The 26,123-nt window shown below is 40.8% G+C and overlaps 4 protein-coding genes across 4 annotated transcripts; 2 read left to right on the plus strand and 2 right to left on the minus strand.

Moving 5' to 3' along the window:
* Positions 1-5,235: 5,235 nt before the first annotated feature.
* si:ch211-237l4.6 (uncharacterized protein LOC446130 homolog) lies at positions 5,236-12,517 on the plus strand. Its single transcript, XM_056369227.1, has 3 exons — positions 5,236-5,466; positions 10,876-10,966; positions 11,082-12,517. Exons 2-3 carry the CDS (start codon positions 10,885-10,887, stop codon positions 11,252-11,254), a joined length of 255 nt encoding a protein of 84 aa, XP_056225202.1. The 5' UTR covers positions 5,236-5,466; positions 10,876-10,884; the 3' UTR covers positions 11,255-12,517.
* Positions 12,386-17,654, minus strand: mettl3 (methyltransferase like 3). The gene is made up of 11 exons (XM_056369224.1): positions 17,377-17,654; positions 16,386-16,576; positions 15,813-16,277; positions 15,523-15,698; positions 14,489-14,702; positions 14,199-14,386; positions 13,678-13,716; positions 13,466-13,574; positions 13,123-13,188; positions 12,917-13,029; positions 12,386-12,816 (listed from the first exon to the last, which is right to left on the minus strand). Exons 1-11 carry the CDS (start codon positions 17,477-17,479, stop codon positions 12,702-12,704), a joined length of 1,779 nt encoding a protein of 592 aa, XP_056225199.1. The 5' UTR covers positions 17,480-17,654; the 3' UTR covers positions 12,386-12,701.
* Positions 17,655-17,838: 184 nt separating this feature from the next.
* On the plus strand, positions 17,839-21,999 carry ttc5 (tetratricopeptide repeat domain 5). Its single transcript, XM_056369225.1, has 9 exons — positions 17,839-18,071; positions 19,005-19,137; positions 19,235-19,446; positions 19,765-19,915; positions 20,127-20,218; positions 20,330-20,533; positions 20,986-21,200; positions 21,335-21,479; positions 21,565-21,999. Exons 1-9 carry the CDS (start codon positions 18,009-18,011, stop codon positions 21,682-21,684), a joined length of 1,335 nt encoding a protein of 444 aa, XP_056225200.1. The 5' UTR covers positions 17,839-18,008; the 3' UTR covers positions 21,685-21,999.
* Positions 22,000-22,347: 348 nt separating this feature from the next.
* LOC130164471 (E3 ubiquitin-protein ligase CCNB1IP1) lies at positions 22,348-25,684 on the minus strand. The gene is made up of 5 exons (XM_056369226.1): positions 25,595-25,684; positions 24,359-24,661; positions 24,089-24,235; positions 23,606-23,780; positions 22,348-22,743 (listed from the first exon to the last, which is right to left on the minus strand). Exons 2-5 carry the CDS (start codon positions 24,653-24,655, stop codon positions 22,577-22,579), a joined length of 786 nt encoding a protein of 261 aa, XP_056225201.1. The 5' UTR covers positions 24,656-24,661; positions 25,595-25,684; the 3' UTR covers positions 22,348-22,576.
* Between the last annotated feature and the right edge of the window lie 439 nt (positions 25,685-26,123).

The raw sequence follows: 26,123 nt of genomic DNA on the forward strand, positions 1-26,123 counted from the left end.
AGTTTCTTCCTTACCAAACTTTCAAATGAATTCATTTTAGTTTTAAACATATCTGTATTTGTTGTTTTTCAATGTGTTTGATAAGCTGAGCTTGTCCCATGTTGATTAGTCAAAGGAAAATGACACTTTAGTGTAGGATCACAAATAGAAGTAAAATCTTATCATATATATATAGACGGTCTTTTTGTCAGGTTGCAAGAACACTTTCTGCCAAGGTAACAATTGCTTAAAGATGCTGACAGCGCCTGTGTTGCTGGCACTTTATTATCTTATAACACTGAGACGTTACATTTTACACTTGGACCACATATTACCAACAAGACATAGTGTCACTTTTGCTTCTTTTCTTTTTTTTTTTTTTTATTGCGTCATTGCTTAGTGGCAGCATACACATGAAATGAGATGGAGAAAGTGTTGCAGAACTAAAGTGAAGTTGCGAATGCTAGCTCTGGTTTAAATCAGGACATGCATATAGAAAGCAAAATCGCTACAGGGCAATAGGCAATTACTACATATTCCTCAAAACTGATGTAAGACCTGATTCTGGTTCTTTCATTATTTTTTCCCACGTGGAGACAAGCCAAGTAGCCGGCTAAAGCAGGAGCACTATCGTGTTAGCTAGCTGGCTTTTAGCAAATATGTAATTTCTTCTTGATTTTCTCTAGATTTCCCCGATCTGTAAATAAAAAATATCAGTTTTCATGAACAACATCTTAATAATTTCAGTTAGCTATTCCACATAATTGAATGAGGCAGCAGCTGAATATAATTATGACTAAACATCTAAACTTGCTCCGCTAACTAGCTAGCTTTGTACATGTCAGCTTTTGACTTTACTGTAATTCATGTGATATAATGGGTGCAAGCCAATTTTAAATCAGACACTACATGAACTTTTCTTTAATCCTCTCTGCTTTTGTAATGTGAAGAAATGAAAAAATTAGATTTCTAGTCTCCATGATGGTTTGTTTTGACCCTTTTGATGTCGAATTAGAGACTGAAAATCTATCCAGTCTGCTGTTCTTTGCCCTCAGATTGTCTATTTGCTGCATTTTATCAGCTGATTTGCACGGTATATAGGATAAAGCCTTGATTAGAGTTCCCCCGCGCACTTCTGGATGAATGCAATCACTGAGAACAATAAATGCACAGGAATTTCTACTGCTGACGTAAAAACAAGGCATGTTAAAGAAACAAGAGATAAGTGGCATACTGTACACAGGAAGTCGCAGACTGAGGAGAATAAAGGATGGTGACAGAGGTTGGAACCAGCCATGAGCGACTACAGCCAGCCAGCCCCGGCCCTGGCTCCACAGAAGCATGCCAACATCAACAGAAAATCAACAAACCCTGGGTGTGGGAATGTCTGAGGGACGAGGGGAGGGGGGACAAGAGGGGTAGCAAGCAAATGGAACTGATGACTAAACTGGTTTGATTACGCTGTATTTCAGGTCATCTCTGATTTTATTTATCGTGAAATATTAATGAAAGCAGGCTGGAGATGTGTGTCCTGTTTATTTCATGCAGCAGAGCATGAGCTGCAGAAAAAAAAAAACATTTTTAAAAATCACTTCAGGTTCAAGAAGTTAATATATTTGTCTTGGAGGCATGGAAGCATTTTAAAATCACATCAACTTTGTTTTAAAAGTCATTAGATAGGTATGAGACTATATATAAACATAGTTTGTAGCACTTTATAACACTACACTATTAAACCCCCTTTTTCTGATGCAATGTAAGATCATGACCTTCCAAAGTAAATAAGATGGCTGGAGAAAAGAAATCAGCTTTAAAACTCTTTTAACTCTTTTGGACCTGGAGGCCGGGACACTATAAGGGGCCACTATACAAATCTGAAGGGTTGTGTAAAGGTTGGAAACCAGTGACATACACAGGTAATAAAGTAACTGCACCAAACCACAAACCCTACAGCAAACTATACAGACCTGCCATTCCTGTCTGTCAGCCAGTGGAGCAATGCCACCGAGGGATCAAATTACCAGGGGACATAATTCACAAGGGATGATGTCAGTATTATGACATTGGCGCTTTACACTTGCCACCCAGTTTGTCCCCTTACCCTCGGCTAAAAGTGTCTGATATCACGATGGCACTTGAGGCCAATGGGACAGTGGGAGTGGCTCGGCGCCTGATATCTGAGCCTCCTCGTGGGCTCGCAGGAAGCTACCGTGTTGGCTCATAATCATATTCGGGCCACCGGCAGACTGGCGGGGACACTCGTCACCTTACAAGGAGAGGAACAAGTGTGTGAATGCATGGAGGGTCGACACTGCAGAGGGACCACTTGACTTTCTGCGATGGCATGACAATAATCACGGGGCAAGTTTGGAACCTGTTGCACAAAAAACTAAAAAGGCTGTTGTTCAATACGCTTCCATTACTCACAGTTTTTCCGTTTATGGAATAAGTATTAGATTTGTCATGGGGAAAAAAAGGAGGAGGAGTAATAACAACATCAATCTTTTAATGTTTAATTCAAAACTGCTGCTGTCCAAGTCTGCTGTCCTGCTGTTAATCATTTACACGGAGCAGATTTAAAATTAGAGACAATGTCCCTCTGAAGTATGTCCGTCCTTCACCCACATCCACAGGTGTAAATCTCTACATGTGAGTGTGCACATAGCAGACTTTTTGGGTCTTACTGGGTAAGACTGGACATTCAGGCAGATGGCCGAGATTTTGAAGCTGCCATAAAAACATGCGACAGTGACAGATTGTGAGATATATCGGCTTCAGTGCATCTCTCACTGTCAATACAAAAAAAGAGATTGAACTTTGCAGCCTGATTTAGTTTTAAGTTTAATTTGCAGTTTGGTACACGGGGTGCTAAAATGCAAACTGCAGAAATGTTGTATATCATGTAGATTTGGAGCGGAAAGTGTTAAAATAATGACTAATGGTAAAAAGAAATCCAATTCAAAGGATCTGTGAGATTTTGAATTATAAAAATCCTTTGTCAGTCAATTGCTTTTCTATGAGCATCAAACAAGCCAAACAGGCCATCAACCTGATCTGGTTACATTATATATGAATTCAATGTGAAACTGGCTCATCTACTTGTGGGTAAGTCGCCTGTTTGAGTTCGCAGTACAGGAACAGCTTTAGAAAATGTGCCTGCTGCTACACAGCCGGTTTCCTGGGTGATTTCTGACCAGCAGGCGCAGGCTCACTCTGAGATCTCATCTGGGTAAATTTCCACCAGACCAAATCCCTGCAACCAATGAAGTGGCCTCAATAAGCCTTTAAACTCAGGCCAGAAAGCTAATAAACAGCAATAAGCCATGAAATGGGCCGAGAAGAGCCAGGTTTTCCCTCAGTCTATCTATCTGTACCTGTCTTTACAGGGAAGGTATGTGTGAATATTCTTCCTCAGACGTGTCTCTGAAAAACAGGCGTATTTAAATCAATTTTCCAGGTCTTGACAACATGAAAGACGCTTTGGTTTCCAGCCTTACGTTGGATCACGTCCATGTATCTCTGCAAATCTGGTTGTCAGGTGCAGCCCTGAGGTTGTTAGGGTGCAGGTTGGGCTGATGTTGAGGTGGTTTGTGGGCTTTGTGTCTACACATACTGCACATTGCATAAAAAACAGGAGCGTAAAGCAATCTGAACCTGCATCAAATGCAACCATCTCTGTCTGACTCATTCATGCTTTTGACAAATCTGACTACACCTTTATTCCTGGAAAGCAAAATTCTCCTTGACAAATAAGGTTATGTTTATGCCCTGTGTTACGTCGCAATGCTCTCACTGAAATATTTCTGAATGGTGGAACAGGTTTCCGTGAAACTTAGTGGACTTGAGCCAAGAAGCAGGCGATTACATGTCAGCGTTGATTCAGATCTGTCATTGGATTGTGTTTTTCAGGAAGTCAAAGAATACTGTAGGAACATTTACATGGCAAAGAAATCTGTCTTAATATAAATTGAAGTGAAAATGCGTGAAAAAGATAGTAGGAGACAGATAGAGAGAGGCAGGAAAAAGCATCCACTGTCACCTGCAGTATCCGTGTCTGTAATTCTTCTCAGTAGGTTTGATCCACTTCGGATTTAAACCCTCTCACTCTAACAGGATTGCGGTTTCATGCACAGTATACAGTACATCTCCCTTTCGTTCGTTTGTGCTCAAACGCTGCTGTCTCATATTCACAGTTTTAGAAAGTATATTAAAGTTTGGGCGAATATAAAAATTGAAAAGATAATACGGTGAAGGTCAAGCTGAAGTTTTGTTTGTGGTTAAATAAGAGACAAAACTCCAGGAATTTTGTTGCATGAGCTGCAAACTGACACAAGGCGAAGGTGATGTACTCTACATCCGCCATCGCAAATCATCTTCCCTTTGTTTTCACATCATTTGAGGATCAAATTATGTCTGATCTCATGTCCTTTTCACTGAGGAAAGTGTGTTTCTTTCTTTGTTTTTGTTCTTATGCCTGCAAGTGCAGGCAAGCACATGTGTCCAGTTTTTTTAACAATTAGATCTGCTGATTTAGAAGAATAACATAGTCCCATAGTGATAATTATAATAATGGTGGTGATAAACATATTTATATAGCATATTTGTTGTTTGTAAAAATAAAATAAAATATGAAAATACATTTAAATATAGGAGGGAAGTAAAATAATAAATAGTAAAAAAAAAACAAAAAAAAAAAAACACAAAATCCTTCCTGTACCAGGGATGACATCATACTCTTGATGGTGACCTCTGACCTCTCTTAAGAGGACATTGAGCCTTACGTGAATCAGAATTAAGTAAAAGATCACATCATCTGTCATTAATGAACTTTTAGAGCAAACGGGAACAAATGAGTCTATAGTTAAAGAGTGTGGTTACCTCTTCTAGATCATAGTTTAAAAGGTCAAATCATCTTAACTCATGATTTATTGAGTAATATTGGATTCCCATGTGACATTTATCCCTCATGACTTGCGCACTAAAGTGAGGAGAGTCTATTTAAATACACTCGAAGCTATTTCTGAATAAACCTATGTTATCTGTGTCAACAAATATGCGACGCAAAACAAAGCAAAGCATAAGCATGCAGGAGAAAGTGTGTGATGTATGTATGTATGCAGGATGGGTGAGGAGAGGAGCTCAGAGGGAGGGAGAGCAGACAGGAGGAAAGACGGAAGAAGGGAGGGAGGAAGGGTGAGAGAGAGAGAGAGAGAGAGCGAACAGGCGTGTCTGATGAGTCGCCACGCTCCTGGGGATTAGCTATTTAAAGTTCAGTCTCCGCGCGCCACTGAAACCTTTCCTTACTGCCAATAAGGACGCACCAGGACGCACAGTACCGGGCAACGCTCCGAGGACACACACACTGAACCACATTTTAATGAGGGACGGAAGCGCAGATGAAGGGAGAATAATCGTGTTGTAGCTGGGAAGTTAATCAAAGAACATCCACTACCTACTAACTGCCTGTCGTCGAGGGTGTTGCACCAGGTAGGTAACATATGTAAACCTGTGCTGGCTGCAGCTTTCTCAATGCTACTTTACCGCAGGTCAGGATTTCTAAAAGCTCTGTTTAGGCAGAATAAAGGAGAATATAATGCCTGACGTTCAAGTCTCTCTTATCAAAACAGCTTAAGAGTAAGAGTTGCTTCTTTGGTTTTAGGGCAGGAGGTGTGTCAGTGGGAGGGTTCCCGGTCATAAATAAACCTGTCTGGTACGCTGTGCTTGTGTTAGTGAAGACCACTTGTCAAACTTTATTCTGCATTCTTGAATATGTCAGTTGTTGTTTTCCAACTGTCCAGTCTGCCAGTTTAATTAGCATCACTAATTTATAACATGTAACCTTCAGATGTATCCACTTCGCGCTATATTTCACACCTGAATGAGTAAATGTTGAATTCTTCCACCTCCCCTCACTTGAAACACGTCAACAGGTTAAGTCTTAAATGGTTTACTCAAGGAGACAGAGGAGAGATAAGTGGTGCGTAGTGCTCTCTGATGAAAGCTCAGATTAGCCTGTCTGGCGCAGCGTTTCATTCAGATTTCCACCTGCACGCGCAAAGAGGCCTCCACCTTTCCGCACGAGCTCTTCTCACGTTCCCAAAATAAGTCAGAGGCAGGAAAGGATTTGTTAAAAAAAAAGTTGAAAAGTTTGCCAGTTTGGGACCTCAGATACCAAGTTTTGGCATTGCACCCGACTCTGTCATATTAATGTGAAAACGAAGTGTTTTAATAAGATAAAACGTGCAAAACCAGTTGTAAAAGAAGAAGTTTCTGTGTTTATGTGATAATGCCACAGTGTGCATATTACTTAACTACAGGTTAGGGACTGTACGAAAATTATTAGGGGGTAGAGGGTGTAAGAAAAAGGGGAGGATACTGTAATTTTCTTAGGCTAAAGGTAGGATAATCTCTCTCATCCCAAATTCATAATTTATTTCAGATTTCCTTTTTCAATATAGTTAAGAGTTATATCAATGGTTGCATCAAGGAGACAACGTTCAAGTGCCCCATGACTCTTTTTCATATGCAGCAGACAACAGGTCCGTCTCCGTATCAGGGTTTTGTTATCATGTAGAGTGGTGACACAAATGAGAAGTTCCATAAAGATTTAAAGAGGTAAATTAAAAAATAAACAATTAAACAAGCTGTACCAATTTTACACTCTTAGGTTACTTTGACATGTAATGGGGAAGATGTCAACAGGAGGGCCCACCCTGTGGAAGACCTAGAACTTTTTACTAAGGAAATATAAGGTTAAGCTTCCTTCACCATCCCAGTAATTTTCATACAGTCCCTAAAAACCCTGCATTCAAATTTACACTTAGGTTAAAGTACATAAATTGTATTAATGGATTATTTTTTACACATGCATTAACAAAGCAACATTTTAAATATGTAGTTGGTCATGGTGGAGCTAATTCTAACATCTTTACTTTTTTACAGGGTAGTAGTTTTAATCTATAACAACAGATTATAGGCTATTTTATAAGATTGTAATATGTTTTGTTTGTAAAGAATCTTCTATCAGCAAAGTAACAGCTGTGGGATGAAGGCAGTGCAGTAAAAGTACAAAGTTTGCATCTGAAATGTAGTGAAGCAGAGGTATAATGTAGCATAAAATGGAGGTACAAGTGCCTTTAAAGTGCACCTAAACACAGTAGTCTAGTAAATGTACTTTAATCGTTTTCCATTAGTGATAATAACCTACAATATTGCCATTATTTGAGCAATGTGTTGTGTTAAAGCTCCAGAAGCACCTAAAAAGCTGCTCCATCCTGTGTCTGTGATGAATATGATTTAAAGTGAATTGTATGCTGGTATTAATGGACAAACACACACTCGTGTAGGTATACGTGCACAGAGTGTGTGCGTCATCCGCTCTGGCAGGCCTGTGTGAAGCTTTGTGTTGAGGCCAGTGACACAAGACTGCACTTTTTTTTCTTCATAAAGCCTCAGGCACCGACTGTAAAAGGGTGGTTAGGTGGAAATGTGGATCTGTGGGCAGATGCTTATCATGTTACTGTAAGCATATGTGCTCTGTTGCTTGGTTAACATTGTTTACAGAGCAGATAAGGAGCTGAGTGTGGACAGAGGGGCCTGGAGAGGCAGTTTGCTGAAAGAAAACTTTGACTGATGTCCAAAAATGGAAGCATATATGCAGGAAATACATTCAACAGACAGTGTTTGAGTAACTTAACTCTCCAACAAATTTCCCCGCAAACACACACACATGCACAAACAAGCACTCAGAGTGATGAAAACCTGCCACACGTGACACAACACAGATAATGAATCACAAACCAAAAAGCCACTCACTAATGTTTCTCTGGAGGGATTGCGTAATTTTCAGCTCCATCAGCAGGTCTCCACTGATTGAACAAGTAAAACCACATTATTCAGGGGATGCACATTTCTCACATCAGCTGCCTGCAGCCTGGAGCTTTCAAACAAACAACATGAAGAGAAAAAGAGGACAAGTTCACACCAATATCCCCTCCTCCTTTTTATAACACCTTTTCTCACTTCATTCCTAACCCTCCCTAGACTTGTTTTTATAATTTTTCTCTTCATCCTCTCTTTCTCCTGTTCTCTATCCTTAACCTCATGTCTATTTCTTCCTCTTTTTCCTCTAGTATTTCTTTCTGTGGTCAATGTGGGTACTCTCTCAGGCTTTCTGAGTGTGTGTGTTTGCAATCTGAGGTTGTTTTTCTCCTGCAGGCTCCCAGGCTGCTGTGTGCTGCCAGACCCCCACAACCAATCATGATCTCAGTCCAAAATTCCTCACCACTGACCAGAGCCTTAATATTGTGTGTTTGTGAACTACTTTGCAAACTAGTTTTGATGGGGACAGAGTGTACGCTTGCTGAGTTAATTTTGTACGCAACAAATTTCTAATCTGTGTGCAAGCATCATTTAAACTAGGTGTAGAGAACCTGTTCAGTTTGTCCTGTCCCTGTTCTTTACAATGTGTGCTATACTGTGAGTTCTCATCTCACTGGGAGGACTCTGAATTGACCCCGCCATAATGGATTCACTGTGTCTGTAAATGGGATAGGATTTCAGAGGCACACCTGAGTGAAACAGAGAAGGGGGGGGGGGGGGGGGGTGCACTAGATTTTTTTTTTAAAAATGGAGAAACAGAGAAACAGTGAAATTAGAGACACATAGAGTTTTTCACTTACCGGTCACAGGTCTCTCTTCTGGCTTAGTCTGCGACGTGCCCCAGCAGCTCTGTGACTCTGTGTGTGTGTGTGTGTGTGTGTGTGTGTGTGTGTGTGTGTGAGCGCCATCACGTCTCCATGAGCTTGCCTCACTGAGTCAATCTGCATGAGGAATCGACAGTAAACAGTGAAAGAAAAAAAAAAGAAGCAGAGAGATGTTAGCTCAACACTGCTCTCCTTTATGTTGTAATCACAGTTTACAGTTTGTCATCAGATATCCAAATCTGCCCCTCTGTGATTAATGAACAAAGGGGCTCAGTGATTATCACACTGGCGGGTTTTCCCACCAGACCAACAAGGCAGTTTATTTCACACGCTGCAGGGAGGATTTCCATTAAACAAGTTGGAAACTTTGCTCTAGTGTTAAAATGCTTTGACTAACTGACAGGCCACTTTTTAAAATGTGATATACATATGATAATTGTAGTAAAGTGTAGTAATGCTGTGTCAAACAGAGAGGGCAACAGTTAAAGCTAAAGGGGGGCATTGGTAAGACGAATAAAACTTTAAACATTCTCATGTAAAACAATCTATTTTTTATCTTTGCTATTTTAACTCACAGTCATGGACAGATTCTGAGATCATGGTTTCCTGGACATGTAGAAGCCCCACCCCACCCCCACGCCTCCCATACAGGGAAAGACACCCAAACTTTTTGTGGTCAATTTGTGTCACATTTGCATCACTCTGTAGTCGCTTTGTCTCTTTGTAGTTGTTTTGCTTCTCTTCTCCTTCTGTATCTCGTTTGGTGTCTCTTTGTAGCCGTCCTGCATCTCTGTGCGGCTTTTTTTCCATCTCCTTTTGCTTTTCTTTGTTGTTGTTTTGTTACTCTTTGTGGTTGCGCCGACTCTCCAAATCTCATTGAAGAAACACTGATGTGTGTTCTGTATGAAACCATCCATCCCGTCCAGTCATCCTACGATTTATGACCTCCTGTCATAACCCATGAGTTATTTAAGTTGATTTTTTATGATGAAAGACCTTATAAATACTTTATATAGTGTATATATATATCGTTTATATACTGGGAAGAAGACTGATTTAACTGCTATTTACATTGTGTCTGAGAATACTGATGATTGATAATGGAAAGTTATGCACATTTTTTTTTCCCATAGCACAATTCACAATAGAAACTGTTGAGATCCAGCACCTCCCTCTGCTCCACATCCCCTGACCTGTTTCTTAACCTGATTAGACTAAAATAAATACCTTTTTTCACTCTAAGCAAATACAGCTTGGCACTATAGTGTGGCCCTGACTTTATCTAATCACTCAGAGGTTCTACAAATAGAAGAGAAATCCTCAGGGAAATTATAAATTTGACTTAGTTGTTGCTCAGTCAGTTGGATATACATTACCTACAGCGTTAAATCAAACCCTGGCTGTATGTTCAGGGAACATCTGGGTCTAGGTTTGCAGCAGGATAGATCAAGGTTGAGTGGAGCTTTGTCAAACAGAACGTAAAGCGGCTACTGTCTGAGTCCTGCTTGACTCCGCTGGTTGAATGAAACCCCACAATGCAAACAGTAATATCTGGCTGAGAGGGAAAAGTTTTGGGAAGAAAGCTTTTAGTGTTTAAATGGAAACAATAGCTTGAGTTGAGGTATCCACGTGGCTGCCTGTGAGTCATCACTCGCATACATCAGATGACCTCTATGTAATCTGTGTTTGGTTGTCAGATAAGGGCTTATCAATTTCTCTGGCTGGTGCAGCCTCTTGACGTCCTATTCCAGGATTAGACAGTGGGCAGGATGATGATGATGATGATGGGCAGTGTAAATAGTGGGTGATTGGCTGGTTGCTGGGCCACCATGCCATTCAGTGATATTGTCAGCTTACATTAGGCTATCATGTCGCCGCAGTGCAGGATCTTAATTCCATTAAACTGTGACCTGGTGATGAGAAGATGAGCTGTCAGCAGGCCTGGGTACTCAGACCTGCTGTCAGTGTGATAAGGCAGCTTAAATGTGAGCTGTAGGAGAGGTGAGCATGCTGGGAAATGCTGTTTAACACACTGTTTACTACATATTGGAGAGAAGGTTTGTCCCTGTTGTAGTTAAGGACGGGTTTACCTGTGTGTTTTCACCCTCAAAAGGAACGCTGTGATTTTTATTGATATTTTTTTGCCACCTCTTTTAAATGTATGTATCTGTTCTCTCTCCTCTCGTTACAGACATCAATCATGGGTGTGAAGATGCTGCAGTGTTTTCCTTTCTACAGACGCTGTAAAGAGCGTTGCAAGAGGCAATGCCCCCCTGCCACAGGTGAGGGGCAACTACAGTCTGACTATTTAAGATAAATCCACTGTAGACCAAACAAACAGCCATGTCGTGATAGTACAGCCTGTTAAAGCCTGACTCTCTATCTTCCACCCCTCAGTTCCCATAGAGGAGATGAAGCCCCGTCTGTCCTCCACCACATCCTGGGGTAGTGACAGTGAGGGAGCAGGAAGCCTCAGTCGAGGCTCCCAAATCTACTTCTCCACCAAGGCCCGGCTGTCTTTCAGACACCAGCTGGACAGCAACATCAACGCAGTGGACGCCACCTACTAAGGGATGACAGGGTGCTGCAGAGGAGATAAATGGACTCCAGTATTAAAGTTTTCCATTGCCCACTCATGCTTGGAGCCTGTGGCGCAGAGCTGGCAGCCTGATAGCTGAGCAAATGCATCTGTCGTCACCTTTAGACGTGATCAACAGTAGTTGTGAACAGGCCACAATTTGCATTGTAACCCCTCTGTGCTCGCCGCCAACAAAGAATGCTTGATGATGAATCAGAGTCAACAAGGGACACAGACTGAAATAGACTTGGTTTCCAGTGTCAGTGCATTATGGTTTCGGGAGTCTAAACCGAGTGGATCCAGTACGCAAATGGATATAATATTGATGAAAGCGAAGACAACATAGAAACGTGTTTACAGTGTTCACTACCAACAAGTGCATTATTTTTTCGTTTCTCTCTTTTGTTTGGTTGGTGGGTGGGACTTTTTTTTTTTTTTTTTTTTTAACTGATTCTCTGTTTTTCAATTACTTTCCTGACCTTTGTGGACTTTTTTCATTTGGAGATGATATCGTCATCGTTTCGATGAGCAGGATGAGGCAGTTAAAGTTCTGATTAAATCTTCTCATTAGCAGTCATCATCATGAGTGAATTATAAATCCATCGTTGACATTTTGTCTGGGTTAACTATCTAATCCTGCTCTGTGACACAAAACCCTTCACAGCAACAGTGAAATACTACAAAACAGAAAGGAAAAAAGGCATTAACTCTAATTCTAGCACAAACTTATTAGGGTCAGGTTGTATGATATTTGCAGGTATGAAAATGTTCAGCTGCTGCCTCTAGTTAGTTCCTCTTTGAAAAAGCATCTGGTAAACCGAGCTGCACAGCAGTTACATTTCCATTAGGTATTTTGTGAGTTATAACATTCTGACTAATTCCTTTTTGTTTATATTTTTTATAATTAAAAACACTCCTGGTTGCATTTGATATTAAAATGTATTGACTTTTTAACAGTACAGATTTTTTTAGGATGAACAGGGTTCTGTATTTGCCTACAAAGAACAGATATGAATGTAAGCGCTGATCCCAAACGACTGTGAAAAACCTGCTGAAATATGAAACTACCATTTTTTGTCCTTTGATGCAAAACCAGTTATCAGCTATTCAAATCCACAGAACGTCAAAAGAAAAGTTTCTTTATTCTTTACTAACAAAATAATAACAATGTACATTTAAAAAAATGTCTCCTGTGTTTTTATTGGTGGTGAATGTGAAGTGTGTGTGTTGCAGCATTAAATATGAGGATCACATACATTAATGTGTACAAGTCATTCACATTGCTTCTTCGGGTGGTTTCATTTCTTAACCAAGACACAGACATTGTATCTTGTTAACAGTGTTTATTTAAAAAATTTGTTCACTGGTATAAAAAAAAAAAGAAACAAAAAACAATCTATAGACAAACTTCTCCAGACCTGTTACCACCGATGATCTCGTCACTGCATGTTTTTGGGTTTGGAGATGACGCCGTCCGGATAACGCTTCTTGAACCGAGCCACGACCTCGGGATCCAAAAGGTGAATGCCATCGAGCTGGTTTCCAAGAGTTATCCTAGAAGGGAAATAAAGGGGCAAAAAAGGAACAATCAGTATAAGTAAAATATGTAGAACAGTTAGTTTTCCTTTAAATTAAAGCATGACAGCGCCTTTACCAGTTGGGCTGGACGTTGTGCGGTCGACCAAACAGCTCAATCTTCCTGGTGCCTGGCGAGAGTCTCTCTATCATGCCATAGATTTCATCTGGTTTGTGACTGGTGGAGCGAACCTGGGAGAGAGTGCGCAGAGTTTAATGAAGCAATCTCTGAAGGAGTCATACGGGGTGACTGCAGCATGTGTGACAGAAGATATAGTTGTTTACCTCGGCCACAATGACATCGCAGTCCAAACCTCTGTTGAATCCCTGAGGGTTTCCTTTTACCCCCACCTGAAGAGAAACAAATCACATGGTACGTTTTACATTGTAGACATATATCAGACACACTTTTCCAGACATGCTCACAAAAAATGAGACAGTAGCACCAAAACACCCTCTAGCTGTAGTACACATCTCTAATGAACAAAAATGTAAATATAAGAAGTAGAATCTTCAAATGGCGAGACCCCTCCAGCCTCAAGCTGAGTAAATTGATAGACATATGGTGGAAACAGGTTCAAATTCAATATATAGGATGGTGTACAAGAAGAGAGGCATGTAAACATACCAGGCAGTGCTCCTTCCCGTGGTTCAGCCAGTGGCCTGTCCTCCCAGTGCGGATGATTCTCTGAAGCTGGTTGGTTTTCACCCATATGATTTCATCGACACGCTCGTAACTGAGAGAGGGAAATAAAGCAACAAAAAGAGGAAACATATGAGGAATGAAATCAAACGGTGTCCTGACAAAATGATGACATGATGTTGGGAGGAAAGACTTACCCCCAGAGACTGAGGCACTCTCTGCCCAACTCCATAGCCCTGTAAGAAGAGGAGCAGAGGGCGTACAGTGAGGCTGAGCAAACAAAATTATATGTGGAAGTGCAGAACCAGGACGCTTCCTACTCCACTACCATGCAGATTCAACCTGTATAAAAATGTTTGTGGACTAAATTGTGTTAGACATTTTATTGAGATTTGTAAGTGATGTTCTTCTTCACAAACCAGATGAGCTTGTGCTTAGTTCAAGGACATCCTGACGTTGTAAGACACAAAGTTATAGATGAACACATGGTGAAACTTTCCTGTAGTTTCCTGTAGACCTCCATGTAAACAAAGGTTATAACCACTACATGTACATTTACCTCCGATCTTTCCAAACAGACTTAAAATTCTGGATACAAAGAAGCCAAACACTTGCTTTTACTGCAGCTATAAAACCAGACTCTGTCTATATATAAATGAACATCAAGGTCTATGAGCTGAGCCGGATTCCTCAGACTGTTCGGTGTTGTTTTAGTTACCTGCCGGTGACCCAGAGGAAAAGGAAACCATCGTCCTGCAGGATGGGGATGTTGAGTTTTCTCATCTCGTCATCAGTCAGTGTACCATAGGGCAGCTCCATGTGGATGTCCCAGGGAGGGTCGGCCATCACCACAGCAAACTTACCAAGGATGGAAACGTCCAAGTAGCGGATATCACAGCAGATCCACTGGGAATTAAAACGCGAACAAAAATATAACCATCCATCTATTTCTTGCTACCCTACCCTACCCCATCTTCCTCTTTCATCCCTCCCCATCCTCTTCCTCACCTGTGAAGGGAACAGCTTGCCCACGTTGCTGTCGGCGTCCCCCGCACAGAGGCCGAGCTCTGCGGCCCCCGCCTGGGGGCCCAGCAGGCTCCCCTCAGTCTCTGGAGGGCTGTCGATCTCATAGTGGACGTATTTGCAGGTGTCCATGTGGAAACAGGTGTTGAGGAAGGAGCAGTCGCCGAGGCTCTCGTCTGTGTGCTTGTTGATGATGCGACTGTGTGAGGAAATACACATCACAAAGTAAAACAGCTTCATGCACATGTTTGTGTAATGCCATTTATTTTAATGACTTCAGGTTTGAGTGAAAATCCCCCCAAAAAATGCTCCACTATTTTATTGCAAATGTTAAAATATAGAGAGCAAATATATAAAATAGTAAGTATTAACTTACAATTGTTTTTGCCTTGAATTATTTTTAGAGGCCTGGTGGAATAAGACCATCCTGTATTTTACTTGTTTTTAATGAATGTAGAAATGCCTGGCAAAATATGTGTCTCAAAGTTTCAAATTTCTCTTGTGACCCCTTTGTGAGGTCCTGACCACCAGGTTGGGGAGTAATGCCTTCGACAAAGTCATTTTCTAAAAAGGAGAAACTCCACTAATTATATAATTTTCGACAAATGCAAGTGACAAGATGCATTATCCTTCTTTGTCTTAGTTACAGTGCCCTCCACAGGTCAAACCCAGTATTTCTCCAACACTGAAGTCCAATTAAAATTCATCATTTATCTAAATCAAAGTGTGATACTTTGAATCTGTTACAGTTTTTAAAAACAGGTGCAGAGATGGGTAAATGTGTTTAGTTATTTACTAAGAATGTACTATTTGTAAAATCAGTGATATCGACAATAAATAACCTGCATAGCACAATGTAGCAGACGCACGGCAGCCAGGACCACTACAGAAATAAAGTTTTGTACGAGCAGAGTATCATATGTATGCGGCTGTTACATTTCTAATAAAAGGATTTCATCATGCCAGGTGACATAAATACAGACAAAAGAAGATCAGAAAGTTTGCAGACGAACACTGACCGGAAGTGTAACTTGGTGCAGGGCTGCGGTGTGTCCCCAGAGCGTATACACTCCTCTTTGGTCCCGTGGTCGCAGAACTCTTGGACCTGAGCTCGGCCGCGAGACCGGAACTTTTCTACGATGGACTGCTCCTTGGCTGTGCTGGCGTTCAGCAGCTCCAGAATCTCTCTGCTCACCTACACGCAAATAACATTCACATGATGCGATGGCAGTAAACACACCTCCACACTCTCCAGCTTCCATTTTGAGCGACTGAAAATTGAACTGGTCGTGATAATAATCCCTCATACCTTCTTGCTCTGCTGCTCCTTCGTGGACTGTTGGTTCAAGAGGCTCTCGATCTCCATGTCCACATGAGACGACTGGCTTTTACTACTCCTACCCTTCTTCTCAGCCCCACTCCCTGACGCTGAGGGCCCCGCCAGCGTTGAGGAGGAAGCCGGTGTCAGAGAGGTGGTGGACGAGTGTGGCGGGGAAGCAGAGCTCTGTAGTGAGGGTGAGAAGCCTGCAGCTCTTTTGTTGTGGCTTTGGTCTTCTGCTTTTCTCTTGACTCCAGTCCTTTGGGCTCCAGCCCCAGACCCGATCATAGCCCATAATTTTGTGTGGTCCACGGCTATGACGACTGTGGAGGAGGAGGCAGAGGAGGAAGTTGTAGAAGAAGAAGCTGAGGTAGACTGCCGAACCTCGATGAGCTCCTGAGCTGAGAATTTAAGCAACAGACTCTGGATGCACCCGTGACTGACAGCGGATTCCGACTGTGAGAGACAATCAAATGGAGGATGACAGAAAGAAGAAATAGTCATTAATATAATAAATGACCACTTCTCTACATAAAACCCTTGGACACACAAACAAAGACTCACACTGATGAGTTCATTTGTGATTGCGAGGGAGTCTGTAGGCATTGACAGGCTCAGATCAGATAGATATCCCAGCAGCCTCTTCTCCAGTTCGGGGTCTGGTGGTTTTTCTGTCTCCTCCTGAGAGGTGAATGGAGCTGACGGTGCCGGGCTGTCACTCCTGGCGGTGGAACTGTCTGTGCTGCCTCCACCTTCTACATTGAGAGGAGACAGGGAGAGGGCGAGGGAGGGAGAGAGAGAGAGAAGTTAAACTTGTGAATGCCCTAATTTTGAAAACTTGAGCGAGACAGTGCTTTCGAAATCATTAACGTATCAAATTTTTCATACGTTTTCCATAAGTTAACAGTCTTATTTGATCAAATTAAAGGACCCAAAACAGCTATTTTAGCTTTCATACTTTTCAGTTGAGACCAAATCAAGAACAACATAAAAAAACATTTCTACCTCATCTGGATGTGAAGTTTTTCTTTTCATCTCATTTGTATTTTATATTTATATATTGTATATTATATTTTTTGGGAGCTCTGTGGAAAACCAAACTATTATTATCTTCATTGTATCAAACTTGTGCAACTTTAGGGGCGTGGAAGTAGCCACTTGTTATGAGCTTCAAACTATTGTCTGTTAACTAAACTATATCAATTAGCCAATGGGCTGAAAGTAATGTTTAAATAACCCCTTGACACCAAAATGAGCCGCTTATGCCCGCTACTTTTGGTGTGAAAGGGATATTTACAATTGAAGTAAGTTTAGTTTGACAGCGCCCCATTGTTGATATCGTTTGTTGAGTTAAATTTCCCAGTATTTTCTGGTGAAAGTAAGTAATTTTAAGACAACACTGTGGCCTCTGGTAAAAAATAAATTGGAATTTGCCTCCATTCTTGACATTTATAAATTCAATAAGTAACTTATTAACCGGGTTAATCGCTTAATAACAAAAATAATCGTTATATCTGTGGCCGGGGCTGGTACCCGCCGTCCAGTCTGAACATACCCGCGGACAGTTGTGCTGGGTCTTTCCGTCGCCGCTGCAGCCTCTCCCGCAGGGAATCCAGCTGCTTCTTGTGCGCCTGGATGTTGCTCCATGTGTCCGACATGACGAGCTGGGTTCAACAGCAACAAAAACACCCAACACGAGCTGCGCTGAACGGCTTCACAACAAAAGTTAACCACTGTCCGCCCTGTCTGGAGCGAAGAATGTATGGTACGCGAGGAAAAAGTGTCGGAGCAGCAGCTCGATTGAAAGGTTCCGGCTGATAGTGTACGAATGTCCCGGGCGGTTAAATTATCTGTTATAAAAGAAATGTCATTTTTCCATTTATATGTATTTAAAGGTATATTTAGGAAAAGAAAAAATTCGGTAAAAGTTTCTCCGTTTATTTTTTCAGAAGGTGTATTGTCGGAATAATTTGCCATGCGGACTACTCCAACTTCCGGCGTCACTGAAATTAAAAGCTTGTTTCCTCTGTCCTAAAACTCACTGCATTCGTGATAAATGTGAAAGAAATGACGTTTCCTGTCAACGTATTAACAGCAGAACCTTAAATTTAATACTCGATCCGTAACTCGTTGATTTAGCTCAACACCATCTGCTAGCAGCTATTGCTTTTATTCGCTAACGCAAAGATGGCGGAAGACGAGAAGAGTGGTGAGCCAGCGAAAGACAAAAACGAGCTGCAAATTTTTAAGGTAGGTCTCGTCATTTATAACGTGCGGACATGTAAATACACCGAGTGTCTCGAGTCGTCGTGTTTTGTTGACTTCTTGTGCGGTAATTGTCGTGTGTCGCCTCTCAGTTTGCATGCTGGACATCTCCTGAACGACTCGTTACTATAACAACTGGCTGCAACTGTCATGCTAACTGTATTTCTGCTCCCTTTCTATGTGTGAATTTACCTTAATGTATGTACTCAATGTTTAAGATGAAGAGTAATATTCTTTAAATCCTTATTTTTATCTCCTTGTACTACCAAATAAATATAATATGGATGCCTTGCTTGAATCTGTCCTACTACTTCTTGCTGAGTCACTAGATTGTATGTGTTAATGCATCAGACACAGGCACCAGGGATGAACTGGTATTACTTCCAATCCTTTTAATCAAGAACCTCACAAAATCTGCTTAATACTCCACTGTTTGTTAAAAATAAGTGTCTGTTTTTACAATTTAATTTTCCAGCTTTTAGTTCTCAGTTTCTAATATTTCTTTTCTCAGACATAGAACTCGTGTCCTCATCTTAATCATATTAGTTAATGGACTATAAAAACACAATAGACAGAAGGAAATAAGTCCAGGACTTTATCAATCTGCACCTGGAAAAGTCTGATATGTTTAAGTATTGCCAGTAAACCAGAAGCAAATTAGTAACAACTGTAGTAATTTCACTGTTGCTGATTTGTCTTGTGTTAAGTGAGAAACAGAAATAACCAAATACCAATAGTAAGCTGGTGCATCTCTTATAAAACGATTGTCCTAGTTTTTCACAGTCAGTTGTGTAGCAGTAGGCAGATTAAGCTGCAAGAAATGTGTCTTTGGTCTATTTTTATCCATTGTTAAGTATTCATAATCTATTTTTCACATTCACCCACCTTCCCCTCCCTCTCCATGCCCTCCAATTACAGGAGCTTGTGGATGAACTGTATAATTTCAGAGATTGCTATTTTGAGACTCACAGTGTGGAGGAAGCTGGAAGGAAACAAAGTGATGTTGCACAGGAAACCGAGAAGACACTTAAGAAGCTGGAGGAGAAAGAAGGTGAGTGTTGTGTTTACACAGCAGCACTGCATTGCAGCATCAATTTGCAGAATTTCATTGACTCCCACAGTATCTCTGTATTTGTGATTTGCAACAGATCGCTATAAACACAAAGCAGAGTTTCTGCTGCAGAAAGGCAGGTGTCTGAACGTAGCTCCAGACTTCAGTACCGTAGCAGAGGAGTGCCTTTCCCGGGCCGTGAAGCTGGAGCCTGGCCTGGTCGAGGGCTGGAACACACTGGGCGAGCAGTACTGGAAGAAAGGAGACTTGATTGGTGCCAAGAACTGCTTCACTGGAGCCTTGCAGCAGGTATTGGAAAGATAAAAGGGATGGATGTGTTTTCACTCAGTCTTTTTTTCATTCACTTGCTATAGCTTAACAAAGAAAGCCATTACTTAAGCTATAAAAAAGTATATTTTTGCTATGAATTAATGGCATGCTCTCAGTGATGTGAATGTATTTTTCTAGTCAAAATCCCCATTGTAAAATTACAGAAAATCTGGAGCTACATCCAATGAATTTGCAGGCCATTTCTAGTATAATAATCTACCTTTTCTCTGTCTGTATCACCATGCTAGGCTTCACATATAAACTCATCTGTCTGTGCTTCGTCTTCCACCTCTGTAGAGCAAGAACAAAGTCTCTCTACGTAACCTGTCCATGGTGCTGAGGCAGCTGCCAGCAGCAGACAGCGATGCACATGGCAAACAAGTGCTGGAGAGTGTTGACATGGCCCGACAAGCTGTCCAGCTGGATGTCAAAGACGGGACGTCCTGGTGTGAGTAGAGCGTCAGAGACCTTAGTAAGCAGAGAGGATGAAGACAGTGTTATGGGGATGTGGGTAGCGCTTAATTTGCTCTCTGTATTGAGGGAGCTGTTTGTTACACATATCCAGATTATATCCAGAAGTTAAAACAGTCATTATACATATTCTATGCTGTCCTGCACATAATTGAATAAAATTGTACTTATGTTGTTGGTTATAACAGATATCCTGGGAAATGCCTACGTGTCTCTCTTTTTCACCTGTGGACAGAATCCACAGTTGTCTCAACAAGCTCTAAGTGCCTATGCACAATCTGTGAGTACACACATACACAGTACACACACACACACTTAAATGCACAGTTAAAATCAGTCAGCACCGATTGCGCTATTGTACTAATATCTTGCTCCTCTCCCACCTTTGCAGGAGAAAGTGGACAGAGCTGCCTCTTGTTACCCGGAGCTGCATTTCAACCGATCCACTCTGTTCCAGTACGAGGAGATGTTCGGGTCTGCGCTCGGCGGCTACAGCCGAGCGGCGGCGCTCGACCCGGCCTGGGAGGAGCCTCCAGAGAGAGAGAAGCAGCTGCTGGAGTATCTGGAGAAAGTGACAGAACTCATACAGAACAAGGTAGGAGACTGTGCTGGTCATTCTCACACTTGCTGCAGAAATCAGTGTTATTTGTTATGACATAATTAAAGCATGACAAATTATTACCAACCATTGATACATCACAACGGTACTTCAAAATTTTGTTTAAGAGTTAATGTACAATTAAATAAAAGAAGCCGTAGTTGATGATGCCTGAACTTGTTTAATAGAAAGAAGCGTGTTTGTGTATTGTACCTTTGTCCTTCTTGGTTTTTTTTTGTTTGGTTTACGTCTTATTTCTTATGTTTATTTTGTTTAGTCTTGTCTGTTTTTAAAAAAAAAAAACTGAATAAATTAGTTTTCTTACATTGTCAAAAATAAAAATGACAATAAGATTTCATTTTCATTTCATTTCATTATCACAAGGTGGCAGCAAAGGGCAGCCATGTTCCTTGTTTTGCTCCTAACCTCCAGTCTGTGTTTCTCTTCAGGGGAAGGTGAAGGCACGTCGGTTACGGACCATGCTCTCCAACCTCAACACGTCGGCTTTGGGTCCCTGTTCCTCCCCTCAGTTCCGTTCGCCCACAGGCCGTGTGGGCAGCCTGGAGCCTCGAACTATTTCCTCCCTTTCGCATGGCCACAACGCCGGGGTGGCCGCCTTGGGCAAGGTGGTGTTCAGCCTGGCTTCTGAGGGTCGCATGGCCTTGTGAGTCCAGCTTCTTTCTGTCATTGTTAGTCCATTTATCCTCATGCAGTTTGCTTCGGTCTTGGTGTGATAGCAGAAGAAGAGTGCTTGTTTTTTTTGAGTGGTCTGGTAAAATCTTGAAATCTTTTGTCCAGTACATTCGGCATGGTGGACAGCGAGGAGATGTGTATCGTCGTGATGGTTTACAACACAGCGGACAGCTGGGGCGTCCTGATAGGAGACACTGTAGTCATTCCTGAACCTCAGGTCAAACGACACAGTATAACACATAAAGATAAGGTCAGTGTTTCATGTATGTAATTAAAAATTAACTGAATAACATCAGTCTGATTGTGTGACTTAATACTTCTCTTCTCTCTGGTAGTCGTTTGACTTCAGAAGTATACGAGTGGACTCTCCTCTGCTGCTCATCGTCAATGGCAAGAAACAAAACGTACAAAGTCAGATTGCTGTCTCTGTTAGTTACAAACCCCAGAGTGAATGAGCCGAGCGAGAGGCGAAGAGGACCAAGTTTTTTTTGCTGGATATGGAAGAACAGTTTGGATAATATGGAAGTATGAAGATTCCAAAGTGTGTGCCTGTTTTATGTGTTGTTTTGTATATAGAGCCCTTCACGTTACATTGTCTTTAGAGGCAGTTTGTTTATATTTATAAATATTTCTTTTTTTTTTTTTTTTGTATTCTGTTGTTGTGGTGACAACATGGAGTTGTTTTTGTAAATGGATGAACCTGTGATGACGACAATGTGATGTCAGAATTGTGACTTCAGTTTATCCTAAAAAAATCCTTTTTCCTCAAACATTTTGTTCTTCATTCTTCATTTGGTTTTTTGTTATGCAGTAACAAACTTCTCATTACACACCTAACTTTAGTCATTCAGTAACATAAATGCAAACAAGTGAAGGAAATTTTGGATATTTTTTATGCTGATGTGGCAATAACTAACCTTGTGGTGCCATAATGTTGTATCTATTTCTGAACTATATGATATGAGCTCTGTAAAAATGTAAATGGAGCATTCTGAAATTTGTTTGGCCCAAAACAAGCAATCACATTTCTTTGCTTCAGTTAGGGTGAGGCTTACCCTATCCACCTGAACTTGTTATACTTTTCAGATATTAAAATACTGAAAGCAAAAACAAAGGACTTAATTCTATGATGTTTTATTTTACTTACTTTTGCTGAACTAAAATCACAAATGTACGATGTAAGAATAAAAGGTCATAGCTACATTTAACTACATTTATGGTTCAAAATTACAATTACACAAAAAGCACTTAAAGCTAACACCTCCGACTAATTTAATATTGAACCAGAACAACTTGGTAATGTCAATAACAGCCGTTAAACTAAAGTCACTATGAAACTTGTTCTTCTCAGTGCTTCTTGATGAAGGGCCGGCCTTTCTCCCTAGCAGGGGAGCTGAACTGGAAGAAAGTCTTGGCTCCGTCTCCCTCCAGGCAGGAGAAGAATCGACTGTCCACGTCAGGGCCCATGGAGAGGAACTGAGGGCTTCTCTGAGGAGACGCCTGTCGAGCAACCCCTGCGTGACACACAGGAAGTTGACGGATGTCTTTCATTGTTGCACTGACTAAAATTCCCTTACATAGACAATCAGCTCATTACTCCCACTGTTCTTTCTTGATGACCACTTCTTCTCGACCAAACAGCTACAGCTGTGTCTTCCTTTGAGCCCGTTAACATTATTCTTGCTGAGTTTCCTTCCTCTTCTCATTAATCAGCGAGGAACAAACTTATACAGGCATTTAATTCTCAGGCAGAGACAGAAAAACACTTCATCTTTCTCATCTGGACTGAATGTTTATTTATTTTCCTACCAAACATACTTTTTTGGGCACAACTAATTATTAATCTGTCACCTAATTAATCAGTTAATAAATGTCACTTAGCCTGTGAGATATCAATTACAGCTTCCAAGGGCTGAAAGGTGACATTTCTGCTTAATGAATTACTTGATAATGATAAACTGGTCAAAATTGTTTGTGAATAATTTGACATCAACTAATCATCTTAGCAGCGATTAACGTATTATTTAATACACAGCAAATATTTAATAATCTTAAAAAGATTTGACATTATAACATCAAAAAGATTATAAACCAAAAATCAATCCTTAGAAAGAAGAAAAAAAATTAAATATATAATACTTCCATCCCATAATGTTCCTTGTTTATAAAGAGCAAGATTTTCAAAAGTTGATGAGAGAATTTATGGCCTGATAATTCATAAACCCCTATAAGCCCATTCCCACCTAAAATCTACTGTAAATGCTTTTTCTCATTGTGAGATACCAATTTATCTCCTGAACAAAGCCACCTATCAGTTCAAGAGTGTACCGTTAATCTTGTAAAGGCATTAATCTAAATTCAAACTCTTGTTCTTACCAGTGTTGAAGTCGTGATGTCCTGTTTGTAGCAGCGCGTCTCTTTCCCCGACACCCACCACCATGTTGCGCAGCCTCAGAGAGTCATACAGCCCCTGTAGTTTCTGGTACTGTCTGTTCCTCTCCATCAGCCTCTCAGACACCTCGCTGTACTTCCTCTTGTACTCCTCCATCACCTGACAGGAAAAAAATGTCTACATTTTCATACGCTCTTTCTGAAGTCTGCAAACATAAAGGATTTCAGGATAGGAAACTAACAATTACTGAAATTAAGTAATATCACAATAGAGATGATTTTCAATAGACCCACAGTCAAATTTTCAATTTTTTCTTTGCACATGCTTATCTCAAGTATAACACATACAGTATGGCAACAGAGCAGGTCAGAGAGCATGCCGGAGCTATCTACTAACACAAAATCATTTTGGCACATTTTAAATATGAGGTTATGAATGTGCACTTGAGTTTAAGAGATGAAGTTTACTTTCTTCAGGGAAGCGATTTCCCCCCTCATGGCACCGAGCTCCAGCTCCCTGCTCTGGTTCTGCTGGTTCAACAGCTTTTCCATCTGCTTCAACTGTGACTCTGCCCGTGACAGACTATATTCTTGGTACATGCGCTCCTGATGAACCTGTACACAAGAGACAAGCTGGGTGTTTTATAAGAAAGAGGATACAAATGGACTGATATAGGCAATTCAAGGTTCACAGATACAGAGCAAGTTTATACAAATACAGACAGAAAGGTATTTGACCTGGTAGCTCCAGAAGGCCAGAGCACGGGCACTGATATCCATAACTATGTCTGGTCGCAAACCTGCCAGCACCATGGCTTTGTAATCCTCAGAGGGTGACAGCTCCGTCCTCACAATGTCCAACTTCCCAGACAGCGCAGAGGAGCAGGCCGGGCAGATGGCGGGAGAGCGGCTGAACTCACCGGACCCGTGCTGATCACAGAAAACATGAGAGCAGGCTGTGACCCAGGCAAAGCCGCTCAGCTTGGCCCGGCACTTTGGGAAGTTACACAGGAGTGTGTCATCGCAGAGAGACATGGCCTTCTACAGAAAGTACAGTGACATTTAAATAATGGAGATCAGCAGTAAAGGCAAGTTGTTAACTGAGCATCATATAAAGCTGAGTGGGAGACATTACCGTGAAGGTGAAGACAATAAAAACATTTACTTCTAAGGCAAAGCTTACGCGTGGGGGTTCCCAGTGATTCAAAGCCCTATATGGTTATATTTAGGAAATCAAAATCATGAGGTTGATGTATTTTTATGAGTTGATGCTGAATAAATTTAAATGTTTTATGGACTGCAAGCATTTCTACCTGCCCTCTGTTTTTGGGATTGGGAAAACATTATATAGGCCATAATTTTATATCCCAGTTTTTTAAAACTAGATTAACTCAAAGTCTCACTCTGGAAATTTCAGTACTATATTTGTAATCTTCAATAACTCAGGTACTTCTAAACTTTGTCTAATGTTAGCACATGTATTATAAGGACCCTATGTATCTATTTTTATGTTTCCTGTAGGTGTCTTAACTAGTTTAGTTAGTCACATGAAATGATAATACTGCTTAGTGTTAACTGGTTGCTCCTCAATAGTGTTGTTAGCCTTAGCTTACTTTCCACTCCACTCCACTTTTTTTTTTTAATTCAACTTATTATCTATTTCAAATTATCAATAAGAAAATGATTAAGTAAGGAAATACTAAATACTTAAAATATCATAGCACTGCTGTATGAAGACGTTTCAATTAAGTTTAGGTAACATAGCTAGTTTAAAGTTACACCAATTACCCCTAAAAGTTAGCATTAGCAGGCTAGCAGGTAAAGTAACGACTCTTAGCTCGTTCGGCTAAACTGTCTTTTCCACTGGCTGCTTTTGAAAAACCAACTTTGACTTTTACAACTATATTTTCTGTGACACTTTAACCTTAACTTAACCGTTACTTTATGGTTAATTTCGAGAGATACACAACTTACCAGTTAAGGCCAACTCTTCCCTCTGCAGGGTAGCAGGAGGTGACGCTAAATGAATGCTGTGATCTGATTGGCTGATTGCAACTCAAAGCAATGACGGCAAAACGGGCTAAGAAATATTTTAAAAATTTTGAAATTAGCCTTCAATGACTCTAGGAAGTACATTTTAATAACAGCAATTTCAGTGTATAATGATATATAAACTCACTCTGCATGTTTTTCTACAATACTAAGGCTGGTAGAGGTAAACATGATATAGCTACATATGTTTGAAGATGTGTCAAGCCCATGGATGCCCAAACAGTTGTGGGGCATAATTGAATATATCAGCTCCAGTTGTGAATGACTTGTACCTTGTAACTTGAGTATTTTATATATTTTGGATTTTCCTTAAGGAAAGGACCTCCTGGACTTTGACACTACATCCAGTAGCCTATTAATTGTTTATCATTTTCTAGGCTATTTATTTTCCATTTAATTCTAATTGAGAATCCCAAACTGTAACCCTTTAGATAAATATGGCGGGTTAATT

Source organism: Seriola aureovittata, chromosome 23 (assembly GCF_021018895.1).
Source record: "Seriola aureovittata isolate HTS-2021-v1 ecotype China chromosome 23, ASM2101889v1, whole genome shotgun sequence".
Classification (NCBI taxonomy): Eukaryota; Metazoa; Chordata; class Actinopteri; order Carangiformes; family Carangidae; genus Seriola; species Seriola aureovittata.